Here is a 20797-nt window from a genome sequence, read left to right on the forward strand (position 1 = left end):
TGCACGTAATTATGATGATTTTTGGCAGTACTACCAAACTTTATTTTCAGCTCTAAAATTGTAATTGTAAAATCAAAGCTTATGAAAGTATTATAATTATCAAAATGTTGGAAACTTTTGGTGGTGAATAATGTTAAAATCTCTTATTGGTTCGTAAATATAAAAAAAAATACAGCACATATATTAACTTTAATGTATCTACAACATTTATTTCGACAATTCACCTCATTATTCGAAGAACAAACTGAGGAGCTTCGCAAGAGTAACCGTTCTTTGCCCAGTTTTTTTAGTGCTGGCAGGGAAGCCACTAGGTGTTAATACAAAACTTGGCAGCTAAATTTTATTTGGATCCTAATACAAAATTGGAACCTGTTAATCAAACAATTGTTTCAGTGAATGTGGCTTTACCGTATCAAAGGGGATATCTAGAGGTTACACAACGAGTGGTTGTTTGATATGGAATTTATTTCACACGAGTGAGTTATTTTTTTTTAAAGTTACAAAAGACACAAGCTTTAGCGATAAATCTTATTGGGCTCATAACATAAAATTAGAACCTGCTAATCAATCAATTGCTTTGATGATTTTGGCTTTACATATACCATATCCAATGGGACATAACCCGTTGTAACCCATACTCAGGTGTTGGCGGACAGTCTATCGTTTTGTACCACAACAAATACATTGTACGTGTGAGATATCTGGTAGTCAATATGGGCCGTATTGCAATGCAAACATTTTAGGTATGAGCGTTACACAGACAGGTATATTAGATAATAACACATTACAAAATGACACACATAAATGTACGATTGTCTGGATGGTTTATTAGCTGTACTGCACTAAATGATTTATTTTTTTATTGATTTCCATTGCAAAACAAATGACTTAATTTTTGAAAAGCAGTTCCAAATTTAAATAAAAGGCAACGTGTTCTGCAAACAAACTTCCAGCTATTAATCTTAACGGGTAGATGTCATATGTAGGTCACACATGTAGTTATCACTTGCACGTTTACAGGTAAAACAGGACTCCACCTAACAAAATGGAGAAGGCAATGGCTTGTCTGATTTGTAAGGTTACAGCTACCACAACTGCAGGCTTGTTTGCAGGCAGTGGTTTGGGCAGTAACTTCACCGCGATGCCAGCCATGATGAAGATTGAGGACACCTCAGCATTGCGTGTTGGATGGAAACACCACTTCCTTCTTGGGAAGACCTACATGGTATGTTTTAGAGGTCAACACAGTACCCGGTGAAAACACGAGGATTGTGTGAATAACTTATACATATGTATACGTTCTCGGTCGATATTTTTCTTTGGTCAATAAAAACATGCATCGACCTTATCAAAATGCTATAATTGTATAAGATACAGACAAATAATAGAGAACATCAACTTTATCGACACGTGACCCTCCCTAAATACCTGTGTATTTGCGCACATGTTTTGTTTTCAGTATAAATGTTTTCCTTTCTGGTATTTTCCCAAGCTTGAGCTTTCCGTTAATACATCCATTTATCAAGCAATTTCAAGTAAAACTTATTAAAAGATATATATCATTCTAAAAAGTAAAATAAGTAACTTTTGTAACCAAAGAAAAATACTTATTTGTCTGCTCCTGCTTTTGACAGAGGCTAATATATGCACATATTTCATCTATCGTATAGCTGGTCATTTTTCAGGGATAATTATGTTGATTTCATATTTCGCAGAACATTGCTATGATCGCGAAATTTTATCAGCGTAATATTCACAGGCGCATGCATTTTTGTTTCAATGAAAATTGTGTTGTAGATGTCTTGGATATATTCTCTTAAGTCTACTTTAGTAATATATATATTTTTAGTCTGCAAATGCCCGCGGTAATATTGAGAAATGATTTACTCATTACAGACTCCGATAGTCAGATCGCGAAAATTTTATCCGTGTAAATATTTGCCATACGGTATTCGATATTCACTCGTATATCAAAAACACTTAATGACATACTGCAGACAAACACTAAATGCTTGGATGTTTTCTGTAGGGAAAGTGTGCTCAGCTGAGTTTCCTGTCCGGCTGTGCAGCCTGCTACCTAGACAACACGGATACGAAATATTACTGGTTAGCTGGCGCTGCATGCATGTTCTTCATTTTTCCATACACGGCATTAGTCATGTATCCCGACATCCTGAAGCTACTGAAGGATGATGTCATAGATACGAGAGGTAAAAACCTTTAGGATTAATTCTGGTATTGATGTCAATGGTACACATATCAACATCATTTTGTCTTACCTATACTGTATTACGCACTCTCGATTTTCAGGGGGGGGGGGGGGAGTCGCGACTTATACTCCGGATAATAGAGTACATCATTAGCTAGGAACAAGAGAAGTACAGAAATGCGATAGTTTAGGTGATGCAAAACACCCTTTTGGGTCATTCCTGTAGTTGGGAATTACGTGTTTTTCATTCACTTTACTATTAAATTTCATAGTGACATGGACATATTTGTTGGCAAATTGCGTGAATCCGCGTTACAAAAGCTTGCAAAAATGATTTGTTTCATAACCCGATGGAATTAAAAATAATACCTATAACTATTTTTAATTAAAAACCGACCGTGCTTATCAAAAAACGTGTAATATCAATTTTTAGTATATATAGTGTAAAACGCGGTCTACTGCATGATTGAGAGAATAAAATGTGATGCATTTGGCAGTTGGCATCAGTAAAAATGATATACCGGCATATTTTTTATTAAATTCCTTAACATACCATCATATTGGCTCAAAGAGATTAAAAAATTGTTAAATATTTCATACTCAATATTTTTGTTTTTGTAGGGAAGGACTGGGTCCGAAAAAGTATTGATACGTGGGACAGACAACATTTTAGACGAAGCATGGCGGCATCCATTGGCTTCGGCATCTTTCTTTATTCTCTATACAACAGGACGTAGTATTTTTTGTGATGTTATGTATTCATGGTATGAATTCTTTGGTAAAAATAGGAAATATAATGAACATTTATCAAATAGGAAATAAAAATTGTTTGAAATCAGGAAATACTTTCTCTGTTTGATATTGAGTGTGAAACGTGGTTTACTGCATTTTACCCTCTACTAAGATATCTTTATTTTCCCTCTAAAGATGCTCCACTGTTGACAAATAGTATTTTTTTCTCAATAAAAACAGGAGAGGGCGAATTAGTATTTTCTTGAATTACAGAAGTTACGTACTTTACACCATTACCATCATTGAAAAGTTTGAGCTTATAATTTTACCTTAAGTTAAAATGTTAAAAATTATTAACTGCGTCCCGAACAAAAATCTGAGGCACTATGTCCTGTATGCAAAGAAGTACTGATTGCGCATATACAAAAAGCAAAATAAATTATTTTGTATTATTTGTGTGTGTGTGTTAATTAGACATATTTATACACGATAAAACACCAAATACCCTCTGTCAATGTTGGAGCGCCTTTAAAAGACCACGTTGGGATTTCCACAAAGAGGTTTGTAAAATCAACTTAAGTGAAATGAAAAACTTCAGTGTCACCAACACCAACTCTTTAGTGATTTTCCTTACACTGTAAACCACTTTATTTTAGCGATAAACACATTTTCAGGGAAGCAAACGCGAATTCAAATGTTTCGCGAATATTTTAAAGATCGCAAATTGATGTATTCGCAAATATGTAAAAAAAATAATGGTGACACGAAATGTTGTAAAGTAAAAATAAAGAGGTTTACATTTAATAATGCAAAAAAGTCATTCAACTCTCGGGGAATGACTGTCGCTCCAAGTTTTTCTCGATTCCTGAGTATCACCTAAATATCGCACACCCTTAAAGTGAACAGTCGGGCAAGAATGGCTAAAGTCGGTAAAAATGGTGTGAATGTATCCAGTATAATTTCTTATGAAATGGAAAAATAAAATCTCTCATCAAAATCTGTCTGCGTACGAAGAAATAAATTTAAAGTATGGGAATTCTAAAACGTCCTCCCGGCTCACTATGTCCATGGTTACATTTCCACACAGCCTCGCTTTCGATGCTTTCAACTTTTCTTTACTTTAATGGTCAGAACTGGGAAACTAAGCAGAACTTGACCGTCGTATTAATATGTGAGAACTTTTGGAAGGCCAATGAACGCATTTAGACTGGTTTTCTTTGCCCGACTATTCACTTTAATATTCCCTGTTATAAACTCTTAGTAGACTAAAAAGTCGCTACACAGAGTTGGGGATATCAATAGAAAACAAAACATATACATATATAAGTATTCTTATTCAATTAAGTTTAATAGGACGTTAACTTATAAACCCACGTTCTAATAAAGATTGAAAACAGCCACAAACTGAATTTTTGAATATTATTGTTTATTAGAATTTAATACAAATCACTAATTATTACAATAAGTGAATTACCTTTCTCGTAATGTTTGGTGAACGGTTCTTCCACTGGTAGACCCAGTTATAGGTCAGTCACCTTGACCCAGGTGAGTGGCCTTAGTGTTTAATATAGCTCAATCCACAACTTGATAATGATTAAACAAAATGGAGAAAGAAATGGCTAGCGAAATTTGTAAGGTGGCGGCTACAGCCCTCGCTGGCCTGTTTGCAGGTGCAGCCCTTGGTTGTAATTATACAACAATACCGGCCCTAATGAAGATAGAAGACATAAATGCACAATGGGTTGGGTGGAAGCACCATTTCTTATCAGGAGCGGCATGTATGGTCAGTTCGTATTCAAGCTACATAAAAGTGATGTTTACATTATATTGAACTATACGGAGTATATGGTACTCTTCAATTCGACCCCGTTCTATGTATTATATGCATTAACGATCACGGTGTAGAACCTGAATCACTAATTACAAAACGTCTAGAATTTAAGGGGGAAGCTGTAGTCGTCACTGGTAACAATGGTAAAGGTGAAATTTAACCGTCGCTTTTAACTTTAACTTTTTTCCCTTTCTGGGCCTATTGCTCATGGCACAGTGAGTACTGTAACTCCCCCTTAACGTTTTTAGCAATCAAGATATAATATAATTTATAGTTCTCAACTGATGCTACGTTAGGTGAACGAGGGAAGGTTGATTGTATTTGTATTTGTATTTCAATGCATTTGTTCTGAGGCGAACGGGGATTTAAAAGAATTGTTCATTCCATTGGAAACGTGATTGTGAATTTCTGTCGAAATTTTTTTACTTCAAGTATTTTAATCGATTCTATATTCCGTATAGCCTCATCTTGCTTTGAGTAGTGCTGTTACTGGAGGCGTGGTTAATTACCTTGACAACACGGATGCCAAGTATTATTGGCTGGCCGGGACAGGATGCTTCGTTTTCATGTTTCCCTACACAAGAGGCGTCATGATCAGTGATATCAACAAACTACTCAAAGATGACGTCATTTAAACTAGAGGTGATGCATTTCGTCTTTTCGTGATTAGACAGTTATCAGTTCTATTCGCTTCGTTGTTTTTCGCAATACATGACTTCGCGACCATCGTTTCTTCCGTGCTTCCATTTGATGTTTTATATACTTATTCGCGAAACATTATTTACTTCACGTCCAAACTCTCCTCAACACACATATCGTCTTTGCATATTATAGAGTTAGATTACTTGCGGGTAGGTAAATTTCTCCGAAAGGCAGCTACCATTGGTAAAACCAATGTCGCCTCATTTATTCCGCAATGCTTTGCAACGTTCAAAAAGAAATCTACCATATCAACAAACTTTGAGAGCTTTTAACCAAGAGTATGAATTCCGACATTAAATGTCTGGTCTAACTCATTTTTGGTACTCCAGGGGTTAATGTCACAGCCATTATGCCCACTCCTGGAATATGTCATAGCAAAACAGAAAGCTATTCATACGAACAGCTAAACACATGTAAAGAACTATCACTGATCACTGACCATCTACTTCTGAGTAGCGAGGCATGTTGGTCTATCAGAGTTGCTTCCATTCATTTCACTCCGTCAGTACTGACGGAGTCACACGAAGTGGAGTAACTCTGATATTTCAAACTGGCTAGGGACCAATGTGGAGTAGATGGCAATGAAGGACCGACGGTCAGTGGTTTAAGAAGGAACTCTTTTGAGGTCCCACTCACGATCAAATCGTTTTCCTACCTTGTATAAAGTTTAACTATATTGCCGAGTATATATCAAAGAAAATGTCTATTTTAATAGCATGTCTGTTATAATTAAGTCTATGTAAAATGCTTGATTTAAATTCTACTGTGTAGAGTTTCCTTTACTTTTTATGATTTGAATTCTACTATGTATATTTTCCCTTATTTTTTATGAAAATAAAAGATCATTGAGTGGTCATTTTAAAAATATTTGTTTGTTGTGCTTAAATTTCGCTTTTTGTTTGCAATCACCGCTATTGCCAGATGAATCTAGTTCGTTTCTGCTGTAAAACTTTGCAATGACCTCTTAATTCTCTTCAATTATGCAAAGGTGGAAAATACAAATTATTGCCATTTTGCTTCTACATTTAAAGTTAGTTGAAGATGAAACAACACCTGTTTGATCAATTTACCTAGATTATTGGAATGGCAGATTGTTTTGTATCTTTGGTTCTTGTTTTGAGTTGACATGCATTCTGTTAAAACAGTAGATCTTATGTAAAATCTGATGTTTTTGATCGACAATAGATCAAAAGAGCACATCGACACATGCTTTGTCTGGTATCTTTAGCATGAAGAATTATCCCATAAATATCTCAAAAAATACTACAGGAATTTTATTTTATTATTTGAATGCCTTGTAAATCCGGATCTAAGCGAGTCACCCTATCTTTACATAGGCAGTAAAAACCTAGTTCATGTTGTAAATATTAAAATTTACCAATTATTAGCATCCAAAAAATTTTCTTTTAGTAATGCTAACAGGAAGAAAAGAAACACACTTTTCTGTATTTTTTAATGCATTCCAGAAATTAAACGATATACATTCTACCTTAGGCAATGATTTACATTCGATATATATTCTGAAATATGAAGTTAATAAATGCAAAGATATAAAAAGATTACTATTTGATTATTTTCGTGACCTCGTAAAAATTGCAAAATAAATTTTAAATGAATTTTCTATCAACCTTCAACCAAAAATAGCAATATATTGAACGCAGCGAGCTCCACAGTTAAAACGATCTCAAGCTAACCATGCATTTAATTTTGACACCAGCTGATGACCTATATATAGATTACAAATGGCCGCGGATAAGACTACTGAAAATCAATCTATTTGACAAGTTACTTATAAATACCTACACAAAATATCACTGTAATGGTGCAATTCCTGATCTGATGTAATAAACTAGCACATTTCCGCTATACAGTTTCTTGTTGGGTTCGTGATCCTTATTTACTCAGCAGATCTACCTTGACCTACGCGAAGCGTTCCGTTGAAATAAACAGGGGCCTACACGTACGACGAGGATCTCATTCTACCAGTCTGAACTGAATAAACAAGATGGATAAAGAAATGGCTGGTGAAGCTTGTAAGGTGGCGGCTACAGCCCTGGCTGGTCTGTTTGCAGGTTCTGCCCTGGGCAGTAATTACACAACAATGCCGGCCCTAATGAAGATAGAAGACACGGCTGCATTACGGGTGGGATGGAAGCACCATTTTATTCTCGGAGCGACATATATGGTTAGTTTGATAATCAGGGTATTGCGAAATCTGTTCAAAACGTACAGATTTAGCTTTGTACATGTGTAATGTAAGCATGTGTTATCACGGGCGAGAATGTTAACTGAACCATTAACAAAATCACTAGTTTTGATAGAGTAAAGCACAGACTATAACAAATATCATTTTCCATGTAGTAAATAAGCTATATCAAAATTGTGTTAAGAAAATTACAAAACAAACTGAAGGATGAGCTTATGAACTGTTTACTTAATTTCTTTTTATATATCTTCTTATAATACTATATAACTACATCCTATGACTACCTCCCCTACCTGCAATGTGTATAGTATATTCTAAAACAAGTCTGTTTGAGGCGAGTAAGTTTCATTTCATTGACTCGATCGTGATTTTGCAATAAAAAATAATCATTTTCTGGTTAATTATTAATCTTGTACCGACAGTGTATATGTTTGCATTTTAAAAGAGCATAAATGAAAAATTGCTGAGTTTAAGGAGATTTTGAAACAAACACTTTTTTCTATTGATTGATCAATGTTTATTTTCATTGTTTCCCCGTTAAATGGTAATATCCTACCAAACTGTAGATTGTCTTAAATTTTATTGACATCATAGTATTGTAAAAAGGCAGATGTTCCACTTTTTTCTGATTTGCTTTTTTCTATGCTAACTATTTTATCTCATTTTTTTTACTGGTAAGGTATTAAGGACTTAACAGCTCAACAAAACGACAAACATATACTGTAAATGTTCTACATAAACGCAACTATAGTATATCTATAACAGAGAAAGTAAAACAAATGCCACGATAAATGGTTGTATGATGTTTTATGAAATTAGGTAACAACACAAAATATCGTTTTAGGATTAAAGTGTGATACTTTGTAAGGCATTTACTAACGAAGAACGTGAAATAAATGCCACGATAAATTGCAATCTAATTAAAATTAGACTTGTAATTCCGCTTCCACTACGATACTGTACGTTACACTACAAGAAGCGTAACGTAGAGTATCGTAGTGGGAGCAAAATTACAAGTTTAATTTTAATTAGATTGCGATAAATTGTTTTGGATGATTTCATGCTATTAGGCAACACCAAATTTAAGTGCGATACCCTGTAAGGCATGTCCTAACGGAGAAAGTAAAACAAATGCCACGATTTTTTGATGTTTGATGCAATTAGGCACCAAATACCATATAAGAGTTTAATTGCGATACCCTGTAAGGTGTGTCCCGCTTTTTTTTACCTTATCTATATAGGTTAAAGCTATTTACAATATTCTTTAAGGTTATGCGAGGAGTTTAAAGGCCGTCAAATTAGCATTCAATGATACCGGACTGTCAGATATTTTCATGACAGGTTGATAACCATCCTTAGGTTTTCGAGGGGTGCAGGAGGGCATATCAACATTATTTTGTTACTAACCAAAGTTGCGCAATCGTAAACAAGGATTTTGCCATGTTCGATTTTGTTATCTTTTTAAAGGTATAACTGCAGTTAAAAATGTATTAATCGACCAACCAATGGAAAATTTTGTAGAAATATATTTAGGTCTGCAAAACCAATACATTGATTTGATGACACGTGTAATAAGCGGGTTAACACTTACGACTATCTTTAATAGCAATCCATCTTATCCATTTAGTAAATGTATTAGCGTAAATTGGAAAAAAAATCAATTCAACTTTTAAATAATACGACATAATTTCAAAAACATTTACCGGAAAATTAAATTCATGCTTCCATGTTATGATATTTATTGAAATGCATTTGGTTGGTAATTATGGGAGGATGAATGCCAATTGAATAGTGTCACTATACGTATAATTTTTCTTGCTGACTTTGTCTTTTCTTGTCTTTGCCAGGTTGGCATTTATACTCACATAATTGCGATTTTGCATATATAATGTATAAACAATTAAATATTGCCATGGATGGAACAACCGTTTCAACATCCATCTTCCATGATCACCTGCAAGAAATTAAGCATATGGCAGTCCAATCATCTAATGGAAAATATAACCATATAAAATAATTATGTAATCAAATATTGCTGTTTGTGAATAATGTTAAGTGGAATCATACCTTGGTAAATGAGAATAAAACAACGATAAAATAAATCAAATAAAGATGAAATCAAATAATATAATGATAACGCCAAATAAAAAAATGATAGATGTAAATCAAATATATATATCACCAAATCAAATAATGATGAAATCGATTGATATAATGATAAAAGAAAATAATACCATGACAAATGAAAATAAAATATTGGTAGAAGCAAATGATACATCGGTCATATTGAATAATGATAAAATGAAACCATATATTGATAAGATCATAAAATGATAAAACCATACAATATAATGAAAACACAAATTCATATAGTATACGATAATCATATGAGATCCATACATTAGGATATAGAGTGGAATAGTTCAACACTTGTCCGTACAACAATTCGTAGTCCAAAATTGTCATTAGAACAGAGAGTCGATTACTTTACCACTTGTCAGTATCACAATTTGTATCCCGAGATACTCTGGCCCTGACACCATACATTAAGACTGATTGTTATTTATTTTAAGACTAAAGGTATTCACATCTAGGCTCTATATGATGCAAGTATATCTATAAGGGAAGACAACTCTGTTATGACGACGTCCTTATCAGTGACAAATAAAGGCTTTTATGGTGTTAAAACTCGTGGTTCGATATTCATGAAAATTGACTGAATAAAAGTAACAAGTTGATGTTATCACATTATTTTTCTATACAATTAAAGTTCACATTTTTCATTAATCATAATTTTAAGTAATTTACATGCATCTAAAATCATTTTATTTTCATTACCACCAAGGATTATCACCAGAAACTAATTATGAAGACAAAGTGAACATCTTTCCTTAAAAAACAACAAATTATTGATTTATATCCCATACATCGAACAATTTATCAAAGAACATTTGGTTAAAGGGACAATTCAGTCAAAGAGGACATTGAAATTTTGTACATATATCAGAAAAAACAGTGCTAATGGAAATTAGATCAGCCGTTTTGCTGTGATATGCCAGAAAAGCCCATGGTGGTGAAATGCGTATGAAATGTTTAACTCGATTGCTGTCCGCCATTATACATTGTGGTCGAATATCTTGTATGCCGAACCCTGTCCCCTGGATATTCAATCTACGGGAAAATTTTTGTGATAAAGTGAGACTTCCTCCTTCAAGGTATATTTGATGTATATGTTTTGATATAAATTCAAATATGCTGATAATTTCTGTTTATCTTGTAGAATCCAATTAACTTTAATTTCTTTTACGTACATAAGATGGTGTTTTTTTTCTCTCTAGCCATGCCTTGCATTGGGTAGCGCTGTTACAGGGAGCGTGGCTTGTTACCTTGACAACACGGATACAAAGTATTATTGGCTGGCTGGGGCAGGATGCCTCCTTAGCATATTGCCATACACGAAAGTTGTCATGCTCAGTGATATCTACAAATTACTCAAAGATGACGTCATAGAAACGAGAGGTAATTATTTCGTTCTTTATTGAATCATTTCATTTACTCATTAACAAAATCAAATTGATTACCACATAGGCATATTACAAGGGACGTAATATCAGCACGTTTTATGTTGTTTTTTGGCCGTAGATTAATTTTAAAGCTCTCGAAATGAAATTGATATACATATGTAAATTCAAATGTCCTAAGATTGTTTAAATCGCACTGCTCCGTGATGTTATTCTGTAATGTTCTGACTTCACCCATTGCAGGCGCTGACTGGGTTAGACAAAACATCAACACCTGGGACAAACGCCACTTCGTACGAAGCATGCTGTCAAGCGTTGGTTTCGGGATCTTCATGTACTCTCTCTACAACCGGAAATGATTTCAATGAAATATAAATGAATTGGGACAAATATTTTATAGTATGACAAAGATAAAGAAGCCCTTTCTGTCACTAGGCGTAATAGATACTTTTAGTCTTTAGTAGTATTGTAAAAATCATATTGTGCTTTATGAAACTCCCTCAGATCAGAAAGCCGTAGACATAAAATCTGCTTTCACTTGATATAGGTGTGTTCGTTTGTATTCCTCAATTCTACACGATGTTTTTTGTGTGTGTTTGAATGCATGTGTTAGTATGACTGTGTGTTCTTAAAATGACACTGCTGAACAGTTTAATGAAAGTCATAATATGACGTGACTAAATGCAATGAATACGATTTGCTTTATTATCATGTACATCATTATTAAGTGAGTTTTCAAATTAACAATACATTTTGATTTTATTCATATAATTTCATTGCAAATCATCAAATTAAGATTTTATCTGGTCATTTGTTCGAGAACAAAACATTTTTTGTCGATTTATCTGAAAGCATTAATTGCAATTTTGTAACTATTTTGGATTTCCATCGATTTTTCATACTTGTTTTCAATGTACAGTTTATATGAAATAGGGGTGAAGTTATACTTAATATTGTTAGATTTCCTTAAAATTTCGATTACATTACCATTTTGTTTGCATTTAGTGTAATTTTGCTTATAGATGGCATGTGTGTTGTATCAGGTTTTGGGTACTACTGTTTCTTAGGAAATTTTCTGGATGGAATAAGAACTTTTTATAATAAAAATCTGTACTTTCTAAATTGAACTTTTTTTCTGTTGTCTTATTAGTTTTTTTAACAATTGTTTGAAAAGTGTCCATAATCAAAAACAATACAAAAGTGTCCATAATCAAAAACAATACACGTATATTATATACTAGCCACAAAAATGTTTGAAATGCTTGTAGAACGAATATAACAGAAACATTAACAAAGGCAAAAAGTTACGAATTTGTTGCAGTGTCCTGCTGTTCAAATGATAGATAAACAAAATAAGCTAAAATAGTTTATTGTACCACAAACTTGAAAAAAAGTGATAAATTTGTAATTGCTCCATTTGTAATGCCAAGACATCATGAAAAGCGCCCATTGGTTACTTGCTGTGAACACTATGATTTCTATGTATACATACCTAGCTAGGTTAGTTCCAAAGAATCAGTCCATTGATTCAATCTACCATATACTTTTCCCTTTTTATATTCATGAATATACATTCACATCTCGGAATTTAGTAATAAGGAATTTCCTTGCTTTAAAATATCTACCAGTAAAATGAAGTAACCTTTTTTTGTAAATGTCTACAAAACTCATTGAATAAATTTCATATTACATAGCCAATCACGCCTCAATCTCCCAAATACAGTCGACATATTGTTACTATGGTAAAATTAATAAACCGTTTTAACGGAAAAAATCGACATTTTCAAAAATAAGTTTGTAATTATATTTTGAGTCTAGAATGAACAAAATTAATAAAATTGTCAAATGGCTTCAACGTCTTCGAAAAGATACGATGACAGTAACGGAGTAAAAAAGCAGTATTTACCGTTTTATCCGACTGGTTTACAATTAATCTACTTTGTCCATATCATTTATATAATAATAAAGTTTGCGAGTGTACAAACCAAATGTTATCAATGCAATAAGAATTTTGATCATTTAACTCAAAATCTCACTAAAAAAATTTGGAGAATCCGGGTATCGATCCCGGTACCTCTCACATGCTAAGCGAGCGCTCTACCACTTGAGCTAATTCCCCATGTACACAAGCTGTAGACAAGATAACCTTCACCCACGTAAGTACTTGCATACTATACAGTTCCCTCTGATAGTCAGATAAAGAGAAACAACAATATCCGAATCATCTACAGTTCTATAGCATTTAACAAATCACTAGAAGAAGAAATACTGCCGGACATTTGGAAACTAGTTTTAAAACATAAAGAACTAATTCACCAAGTAAAGAGAACAAATTACAAAAAAAGTATAGACTATAAGCCTAACCACTACCATCTGCACAATTCGAGACAAAATTCATGTAACACTTTGGATAATATTCATCTTCTAAGAGGCATCAATAATGTTTTGGACCAAAGAAATCAACGGTTATCCAACCATTTGATGTAATAGATGAAGTCACCAGAATATCGAGTAATGGTGAGTTCGCCTTTGTAATATCAAATCTTCATGAGAATCACCCCTAGGTTAATTGTTGTGAACACTTGTCCTTTGTTTTCTACGTATACCTAGCTAGGTTAGTTCCAAAGAATCGGTCCATTGATTTAATCTACCGTATACGTTTCCCTTTTGATATTCATTCACATTTCGGAATTTAGTAACAAGAAATTCCCTTGCTTTAAAACATCCACCAGTAAAATCGAGTAAGTTTTTGTTGTAAATGTGTGTCAAACTCATTGAATAAATTTCATATTACATAGCCAATGATGCCAGATCCTCTTTTTTAAGTATAAACCTCCCCAATATACAGTAGACATTTTGTTACTATTGTAACATTAAAAAACGTTTCAACTAATAAGAAAATCGGCATTTTCAAAACTTATTTTGAGTCTAGAATGAACAAAATTAATAAAATTGTCAAATGGCTTCAACTACGATGGCCCATATCAGCCGACATGGCAACTGCTTTACTAAACTGTAGTTGTACACACATTTGTGGTGATTGTCATGGCAACTGCTTTAGTAAAAAGCACTTGCCAACATGTTTTGTCATTTTACTCATTTGGCAACTGCTTTACTAAAGTAACTGTTTTGTCATTCTTACGCGTGGCCCATATCAGCCGTATTGGCGAGTGTCTGGCTTTTGAGACAATTAACATTCCACACGAATGTTTTCTTCGAAAAGATACGATGACAGCTTTTTACATTTTCTTTTCGACTGGTTTACAATTAATTCACTTTGTCCATATCATCTATATAATAATAAAGTTTGCGAGTGCACAAACCAAATGTTATAAATGCAATATGAATTTGGATCATTGAACTCAAAATCTCAATTAAAATTAACAAAAAAACTTTGGAGAATCCGGGTATCGATCCCGGTACCTCTCACATGCTAAGCGAGCGCTCTACCACTTGAGCTAATTCCCCATGTATGCAAGCCTTGCGAAGATAACCCTGCCAATCGTAAGTACTTACGTGCTAAACCGCTCCTTCTGATAGTCAGATAAAGAAAAACAACAATATCCGAATCACCTACTATAGTATTCAACAAATCACTAGGAGAAGGAATACTACATTTGTAAACTAGTTAACATATTACTAATTCACAAAAAGGGACAAAAAATAAAAAAAAATTATAGACCAATAAGCCTAACCACTACAATCTGCACAATTATGGAATCTATCATTCGAGAAAAAATTCGTGTAACAATTTGGATAATAATCATTTTCTAAGAGGCATTGATAATGTTTTTGACCAAAGAAATCAACGGTTATCCAACCAATTGATGTAATAGATGAAGTCACCAGAATATCGAGCAATGAAGAGCTCGTTGACCTAATTTATTTAAATTTTGTTTTTAAGATGCGATCGACACTACCACATGAAAACAATACTCAAGAAGCTAGTGACAATATTGTTACACTGTCTACTATTTCCCCTCATATGGTGTTCTAGTGATGAATAAATGGTCTTCAGTTTAATCTGGTTTGAGATTTCTTAATTTTGAGTCTGTATCCTCTTATCATTATATTTGTATCTACTTTGTATTTCGAAATAGTCGCCTTTTCAAGGTTGTCGAATCACTTGAGTTCCAAATGTTTGCCTCCTATCCGATCTTTTTCATCTGTATTGTAGAGATGGAATGCCAACTTGTTTAAGTCAGTAGTTTTTGTTGTTAATGCATCCCTTTGGTTCATGTAGTTCTATACACTCCCTGCATATTCCATGAAAGGTTTGATTAGTAATTTGAACAGTGGCACGAGCATATCCTTATTCGTGTGACTGAAAGTTTGATTTGCCATCATTGTGTCTTCTCAATATAATCATTGCAATTACTACTTTTAACAGATCAGAAATAATAGCTAAATTACCTTACTGGGAAGTATATTTTCACAAGTGACAATAGAGAGATATGCCCATTGATCATCTCTCTTTGTTTCCTATTCACAAGAAAGGAAATCCATAATTAGGTCAGATTTTGAACCTCTCCAAAATGAAATTGATATACATATTTTCCTGAAAAATGTAAACTCAAATGATTGTACAAATAGCATTGTTCAGTGATGGTATCCTGTTACGTTCTAACTTCACCCATTGCAGGCGTTTATTGGGTTAGAACAAACGTCAACACTTGGGACAAACGACATTTCGTACGAAGCATGCTGTCAAGTGTTGGTAACGGGATCTTCCTGTACTCTCTCTACAACCAGAAATTATTTTAATGAAAACATAAATTAATTGGGACAAATATTTCATATCATGACAGAGATATATAGAAGCCCTTTTTGTCCATAGGCTTAATGGATATTTTTAGTATTTAGTAGCATTGTAAAAATCATATTGTGCCTAATGAGACTTCCTCGGATCAGAAAGCCGTAGACATAAAATATGCGTTAAATTGAGCTAGGTGTGTTCGTATGTATTCTTAAATTTTAAGCTGATTTGTTTTGTGTTTTAATGTATGCGGTATTATGAACGCATGTTCTTAAAACTACTCTGCTCAACAGTTTGATGAAAGTTATAACATGACGTGGCTGAGTGTTACGAAGACGATTTGTTTTATCATCATTTACGGCAACTATTAAGTGCGTAATGAAAATTTCACTATTCAAGGGCTTAAGCTAAATCATCTTTAGAACGATAGGGCCCAGATATTAATATGTACATCGTCACCGGCAATCAATGCTATCAGTTACTGATTGATAATTTGTAATTGCTGCCTTTGTATTATCAAATCTTCATGAGAATCACCCCTAGGTTAATTGTTGTGAACACTTGTCCTTTGTTTTCTACGTATACCTAGCTAGGTTAGTTCCAAAGAATCAGTCCATTGATTCAATCTATCGTATACGTTTCCCTTTTAATATTCATGAATATACATTCACATTTCGGAAATTAGTAACAAGAAATTCCCTTGCTTTATAATATCCATCAGTAAAATGGAGTTACTTTTTTTGTAAATGTGTGTCAAACTCACTGAATAAATTTCATGTTACATAGCCAATCATGTTAGATCCTCTTTTTTAAGTATAAACCTCCCCAATATACAGTTGACATATTGTTACTATGGTAACATTAAAAAAGTTTCAACTGATAAGAAAATCGGCATTTCCAAAACATATTTTGAGTCTAGAATGAACAAAATTAATAAAATTATCAAATGGCTTCAACATATTCGAAATAGATTTTTCTACATTTTTTTTCGACTGGTTTACAATTAATTCACTTTGTTCATATCATCTTTATATTAATAAAGTTTGCGAGTGCACAAACCAAATGTTATAAATGCAATATGAATTTGGATCATTGAACTCAAAATCTCAATTAAAATTAACAAAAAAAGTTTGGAGAATCCGGGTATCGATCCCGGTACCTCTCACATGCTAAGCGAGCGCTCTACCACTTGAGCTAATTCCCCATGTGTTAGAGTGTGGTGAAGATATCCCTCAGACACGTAAGTACTTGCATACTATACAGTTCCCTCTGATAGTAAGATAAAGAGGAACAACAATATCCGAATCACCTACAGTACTATAGCATTCAACAAATCACTAGAAGAAGGAATACTACCGGACATTTGGATACTAGTTTTAAAACATAAAACTAATTCACACAAAAAAGAGAACGAATTACAAAACATAATAGACCAATAATCCTAACCACTACAATCTGCACAATTATGGAATCTATCATTCGAGAAAAAATTCGTGTAACATTTTGGATAATAATCATCTTCTAAGAGGCATCGATAACGTTTTTGACCAAAGAAATCAGCAGTTATGCAACCAATTGATGTAATAGATGAAGTCACCAAAATATCGAGCAATGATGAGCTCGTTGACCTAATTTATTTGAATTTTGTTTTTAAAATGCGGTCAACATTGTTCTACATGAAAACAATACTCAAGAAGCTAAAGGCTATTGTTACACTGTCCACTATTTCCTCCCATATGGTGTTCAAATTAATGATCTCTCTGATGATGAAGAAATGGTCTAAAGTTTAATCTGGTTTGACGTTTCTTAATTTTATGTTTGTATCCTCTAATTCCTCTTTTTGAATCTACATTGTATTTCAAAGAAGTCACCTTTTAAAGTTTGTCGAATAACTTAAGTCCCAAATGTTTGCCTCCTATCTGCTCTTTTTCGTCTATATTGTAGAGGTGAAATGCCAATTTGTTTTAGTCATTGATGATAAGTCATGTGTTTAATTAGTTTTTTGGCTCACGCATCCCGTTAGCCATGTGGTTTCATACTGTCAGTGCATATTCCATGAAAGATATGTTTAGTAATTTGTACAGTGGTACGAGCATATCCTTATCCATGTGGCTGAAAGTTTAATTTGCCTTTATTCTGCCTTGTCAACATGTTAACTGAATTTGAGGGTTGTGTCCACTATTACTTCCAGACCTTTTACCTGATCAGTCTGTTCGATAATTTTCCTGTCCTAGTCTATATACTGCGTTGTAATTATCGTGGCTAAAATGCAGGACCTTTACATTTGATTCAGTTGAAATAATTCCCATGGCTTTATCCATTACTCTGGTTTGTTTAGATTGCATTGTCTCTCTTTCTGATGAATTTTACTGTCATCGGCAGATTGTTTCATCATTGCAGTTACTACTTTTGGCAGATCAGAAATAACATTGGTCCTAACACACTCACCTGGGAAGTATACAAAATATTATCACTGGTGCCCATAGAGAGATATGTCCATTGATCATCCTTCTTTGTTTCCTATTCACAAGAAAGAAATCAATTGTTAATTTATTTTATTTTTCCCTGTCATACCAATTGCCTCTAGCTTCTTGAGTAATTTTATGTGGTACCATGTTGAACGCGTTTTTTTAAAAATCCAAATAAAATAGGTCAGAGAGCTCACTATTGCTCAATATAAAGATACGGTGGCGAACAATCTAATGAAAAAGTGTAATATGTATCATAAAACATTTAGATTGTAAAAATCAAAATAACAAATTTTATATATACAGTTGTATGTTAAATTTTAAAATAATTTGAGGGATTGTTTCTTTTTATTCTGCTTTATTTTGTACCATTCACGATGTAAATAGCCAACTACAATTCTATACTTTCAAACTATTCTGTAGTATAAGGCAAAAATAACTTAGCATGCTATTTTTCACATAATTTATCCAACGGTGATTGAAACGAGCTACTTAAAGTGTAAAAAAGTAACTACAGGAAGTCATAATAGAATATAATTACAAGCAGACATTCTTGTTCTTTTTTTTAAAGGCCCATTACCTTTCCGGAGCAAAATATAAAGTTTCTTAAAAAATAGGTTTCTTAAAAAATATAAATAACATCAGAAAATGCGTACTGATGACATAAAATAAGGTTACGACACCAAACATATGCAAGATTTCCTGCGTAATATATAAAAACAGTGGAGAGTCAATTCGCTGTTTTGCCGTCTGGCGCAGTGATAGATCAACTACCGACCGGTATTTAGGACGACGGCGGGAAACATAATACGACCCGCTTTATGAAAATAAACATTTTATTTATTTTAATCAAATCGTTCTGAAGGTGATGATAGATGTAGTATTAACGATTAGTTAATAATTTTTGCGACTCTACAAATATTATCGATCTTGTTTTACATTCCCAATTTAAAAATCTAAAGCCGTTTCGGAAAGGTAGTGGGCCTTTAAAGTTCAAATACAATGTATCTTAGTATCAAGTTAAGGAATGCTTATCGGTGTATTAAAATGAAACTATCATATAGTTTACAAAAACAAAACAAAAAACGACATCAACTTTGTCATAAAGAAAAAAAAAACATAGAAGAAAAATTAGATTAAAAAATGTACAATGGCCAGTGTGGGGGTCGAACCCACGACATTCGCGTTATTAGCACGACGCTCTAACCGACTGAGCTAACCGGCCAACGATCGCTATTCGAGAGAAATATATACACATTTGCTCTGAGGTATTTTCGACTGTAAAATTATTACAGTTAGGGTTACCTCTCTTCCTTACAATGTAGGCAGTCGACTGTTATATCTGTTAGGGTTACTTCCCTTCTTTAGACTAGGTTGTGCATAAATATACATTTTTATAATTGATAAAAAATATAATAATACATAATAAGTAGCATCGATATATGTATTTTTTCTTTATATATGAAGAAATACATAAACGTTCTATATGTTTAAGTCTCCATCTTCATAATTATTGCATACTGAATTTATTTGTTACTTTGTTTCCTTCTGTATATGTATATGTAATGTATAAATATCATTATAACATAATATGTATTATAATTTGATATCATATAAATAAACCGTATCAAACTTTTTGACGGGCTTTGAGGACTATTTTGATTAAAAGAACAAGAAGCCCATTTGGAATATATCGCTCACCTGTTTCAGGCTAAGAACACAAGCTTTCAGCTTGAAGGCTTTAGATTTGAACTTAATCTATTTCTACAGAAGGATTTTAAAGAATTTGTTACATTTTCCATATTTGGCCCAACTGCTCAGGTCCCTGAGGGACCTGACCAAACGTCTATTAAAATTGATTCCTCTTCAGACCGAATTAGACCTAAATCCCTTCATTCCATAAGAGGAAGGATTTTAAAGAATTAGCTATATTTACCCTATGGGGCCCGCACCTTAGGCTCCTGTGGGTCCAGATCCATCGTTGAAAAAATAATATTCTTCACCCAAGAAAGCTTCAGACAAAATTAGAACCAAATCCCTTCATTCCTACAGAATAAGAAGGAATTTCTAAGAATTTGCTACATTTTCCCTAAATCAAGGCCTTTTTTACAAATAGGCACCAAAGACTTATGGTCAATGGAGTAACTCAATCCTAGATACCACTGGTGTTCCCCAGTGTTAGAGGGTCCTTTCCTTCTATACATTAATGATCTTCATGATAATCTCCACACACTCATGCTTGCTGATGATACCAAAGTCTATGGTAATGCAAATTCTCTAAATGATTCAAACCTACGGCTACAGAATGATAGAATAAGCTCGATGCAGAAAAGTTCAAAGTGATGCATATTCAAACAAACTATAATATGAAG

General features: G+C 33.4%; 2 protein-coding genes and 4 non-coding genes across 6 annotated transcripts; 2 read left to right on the top strand and 4 right to left on the bottom strand.

Annotated features, from left to right (window-relative positions):
• The first annotated feature begins 989 nt into the window (after positions 1-989).
• Positions 990-3393, top strand: LOC138304591 (uncharacterized). The gene is made up of 3 exons (XM_069244755.1): positions 990-1225; positions 2030-2210; positions 2831-3393. The coding sequence occupies exons 1-3, from the start codon at positions 1046-1048 to the stop codon at positions 2944-2946; spliced, it is 477 nt and encodes a 158-aa protein (XP_069100856.1). The 5' UTR covers positions 990-1045; the 3' UTR covers positions 2947-3393.
• A 3985-nt stretch (positions 3394-7378) lies between these two features.
• LOC138336256 (uncharacterized) lies at positions 7379-12328 on the top strand. Its single transcript, XM_069285671.1, has 3 exons — positions 7379-7659; positions 11019-11199; positions 11445-12328. Exons 1-3 carry the CDS (start codon positions 7480-7482, stop codon positions 11558-11560), a joined length of 477 nt encoding a protein of 158 aa, XP_069141772.1. The 5' UTR covers positions 7379-7479; the 3' UTR covers positions 11561-12328.
• A 919-nt stretch (positions 12329-13247) lies between these two features.
• Positions 13248-13320, bottom strand: Trnaa-agc (transfer RNA alanine (anticodon AGC)). The gene has a single exon. It is a non-coding gene; the product is annotated as a tRNA-Ala (tRNA).
• A 1276-nt stretch (positions 13321-14596) lies between these two features.
• Positions 14597-14669, bottom strand: Trnaa-agc (transfer RNA alanine (anticodon AGC)). Its single transcript has one exon. It is a non-coding gene; the product is annotated as a tRNA-Ala (tRNA).
• Positions 14670-17088: 2419 nt separating this feature from the next.
• Trnaa-agc (transfer RNA alanine (anticodon AGC)) lies at positions 17089-17161 on the bottom strand. The gene has a single exon. It is a non-coding gene; the product is annotated as a tRNA-Ala (tRNA).
• Positions 17162-19576: 2415 nt separating this feature from the next.
• Positions 19577-19650, bottom strand: Trnai-aau (transfer RNA isoleucine (anticodon AAU)). Its single transcript has one exon. It is a non-coding gene; the product is annotated as a tRNA-Ile (tRNA).
• Between the last annotated feature and the right edge of the window lie 1147 nt (positions 19651-20797).

Source organism: Argopecten irradians, chromosome 12 (assembly GCF_041381155.1).
Source record: "Argopecten irradians isolate NY chromosome 12, Ai_NY, whole genome shotgun sequence".
Classification (NCBI taxonomy): Eukaryota; Metazoa; Mollusca; class Bivalvia; order Pectinida; family Pectinidae; genus Argopecten; species Argopecten irradians.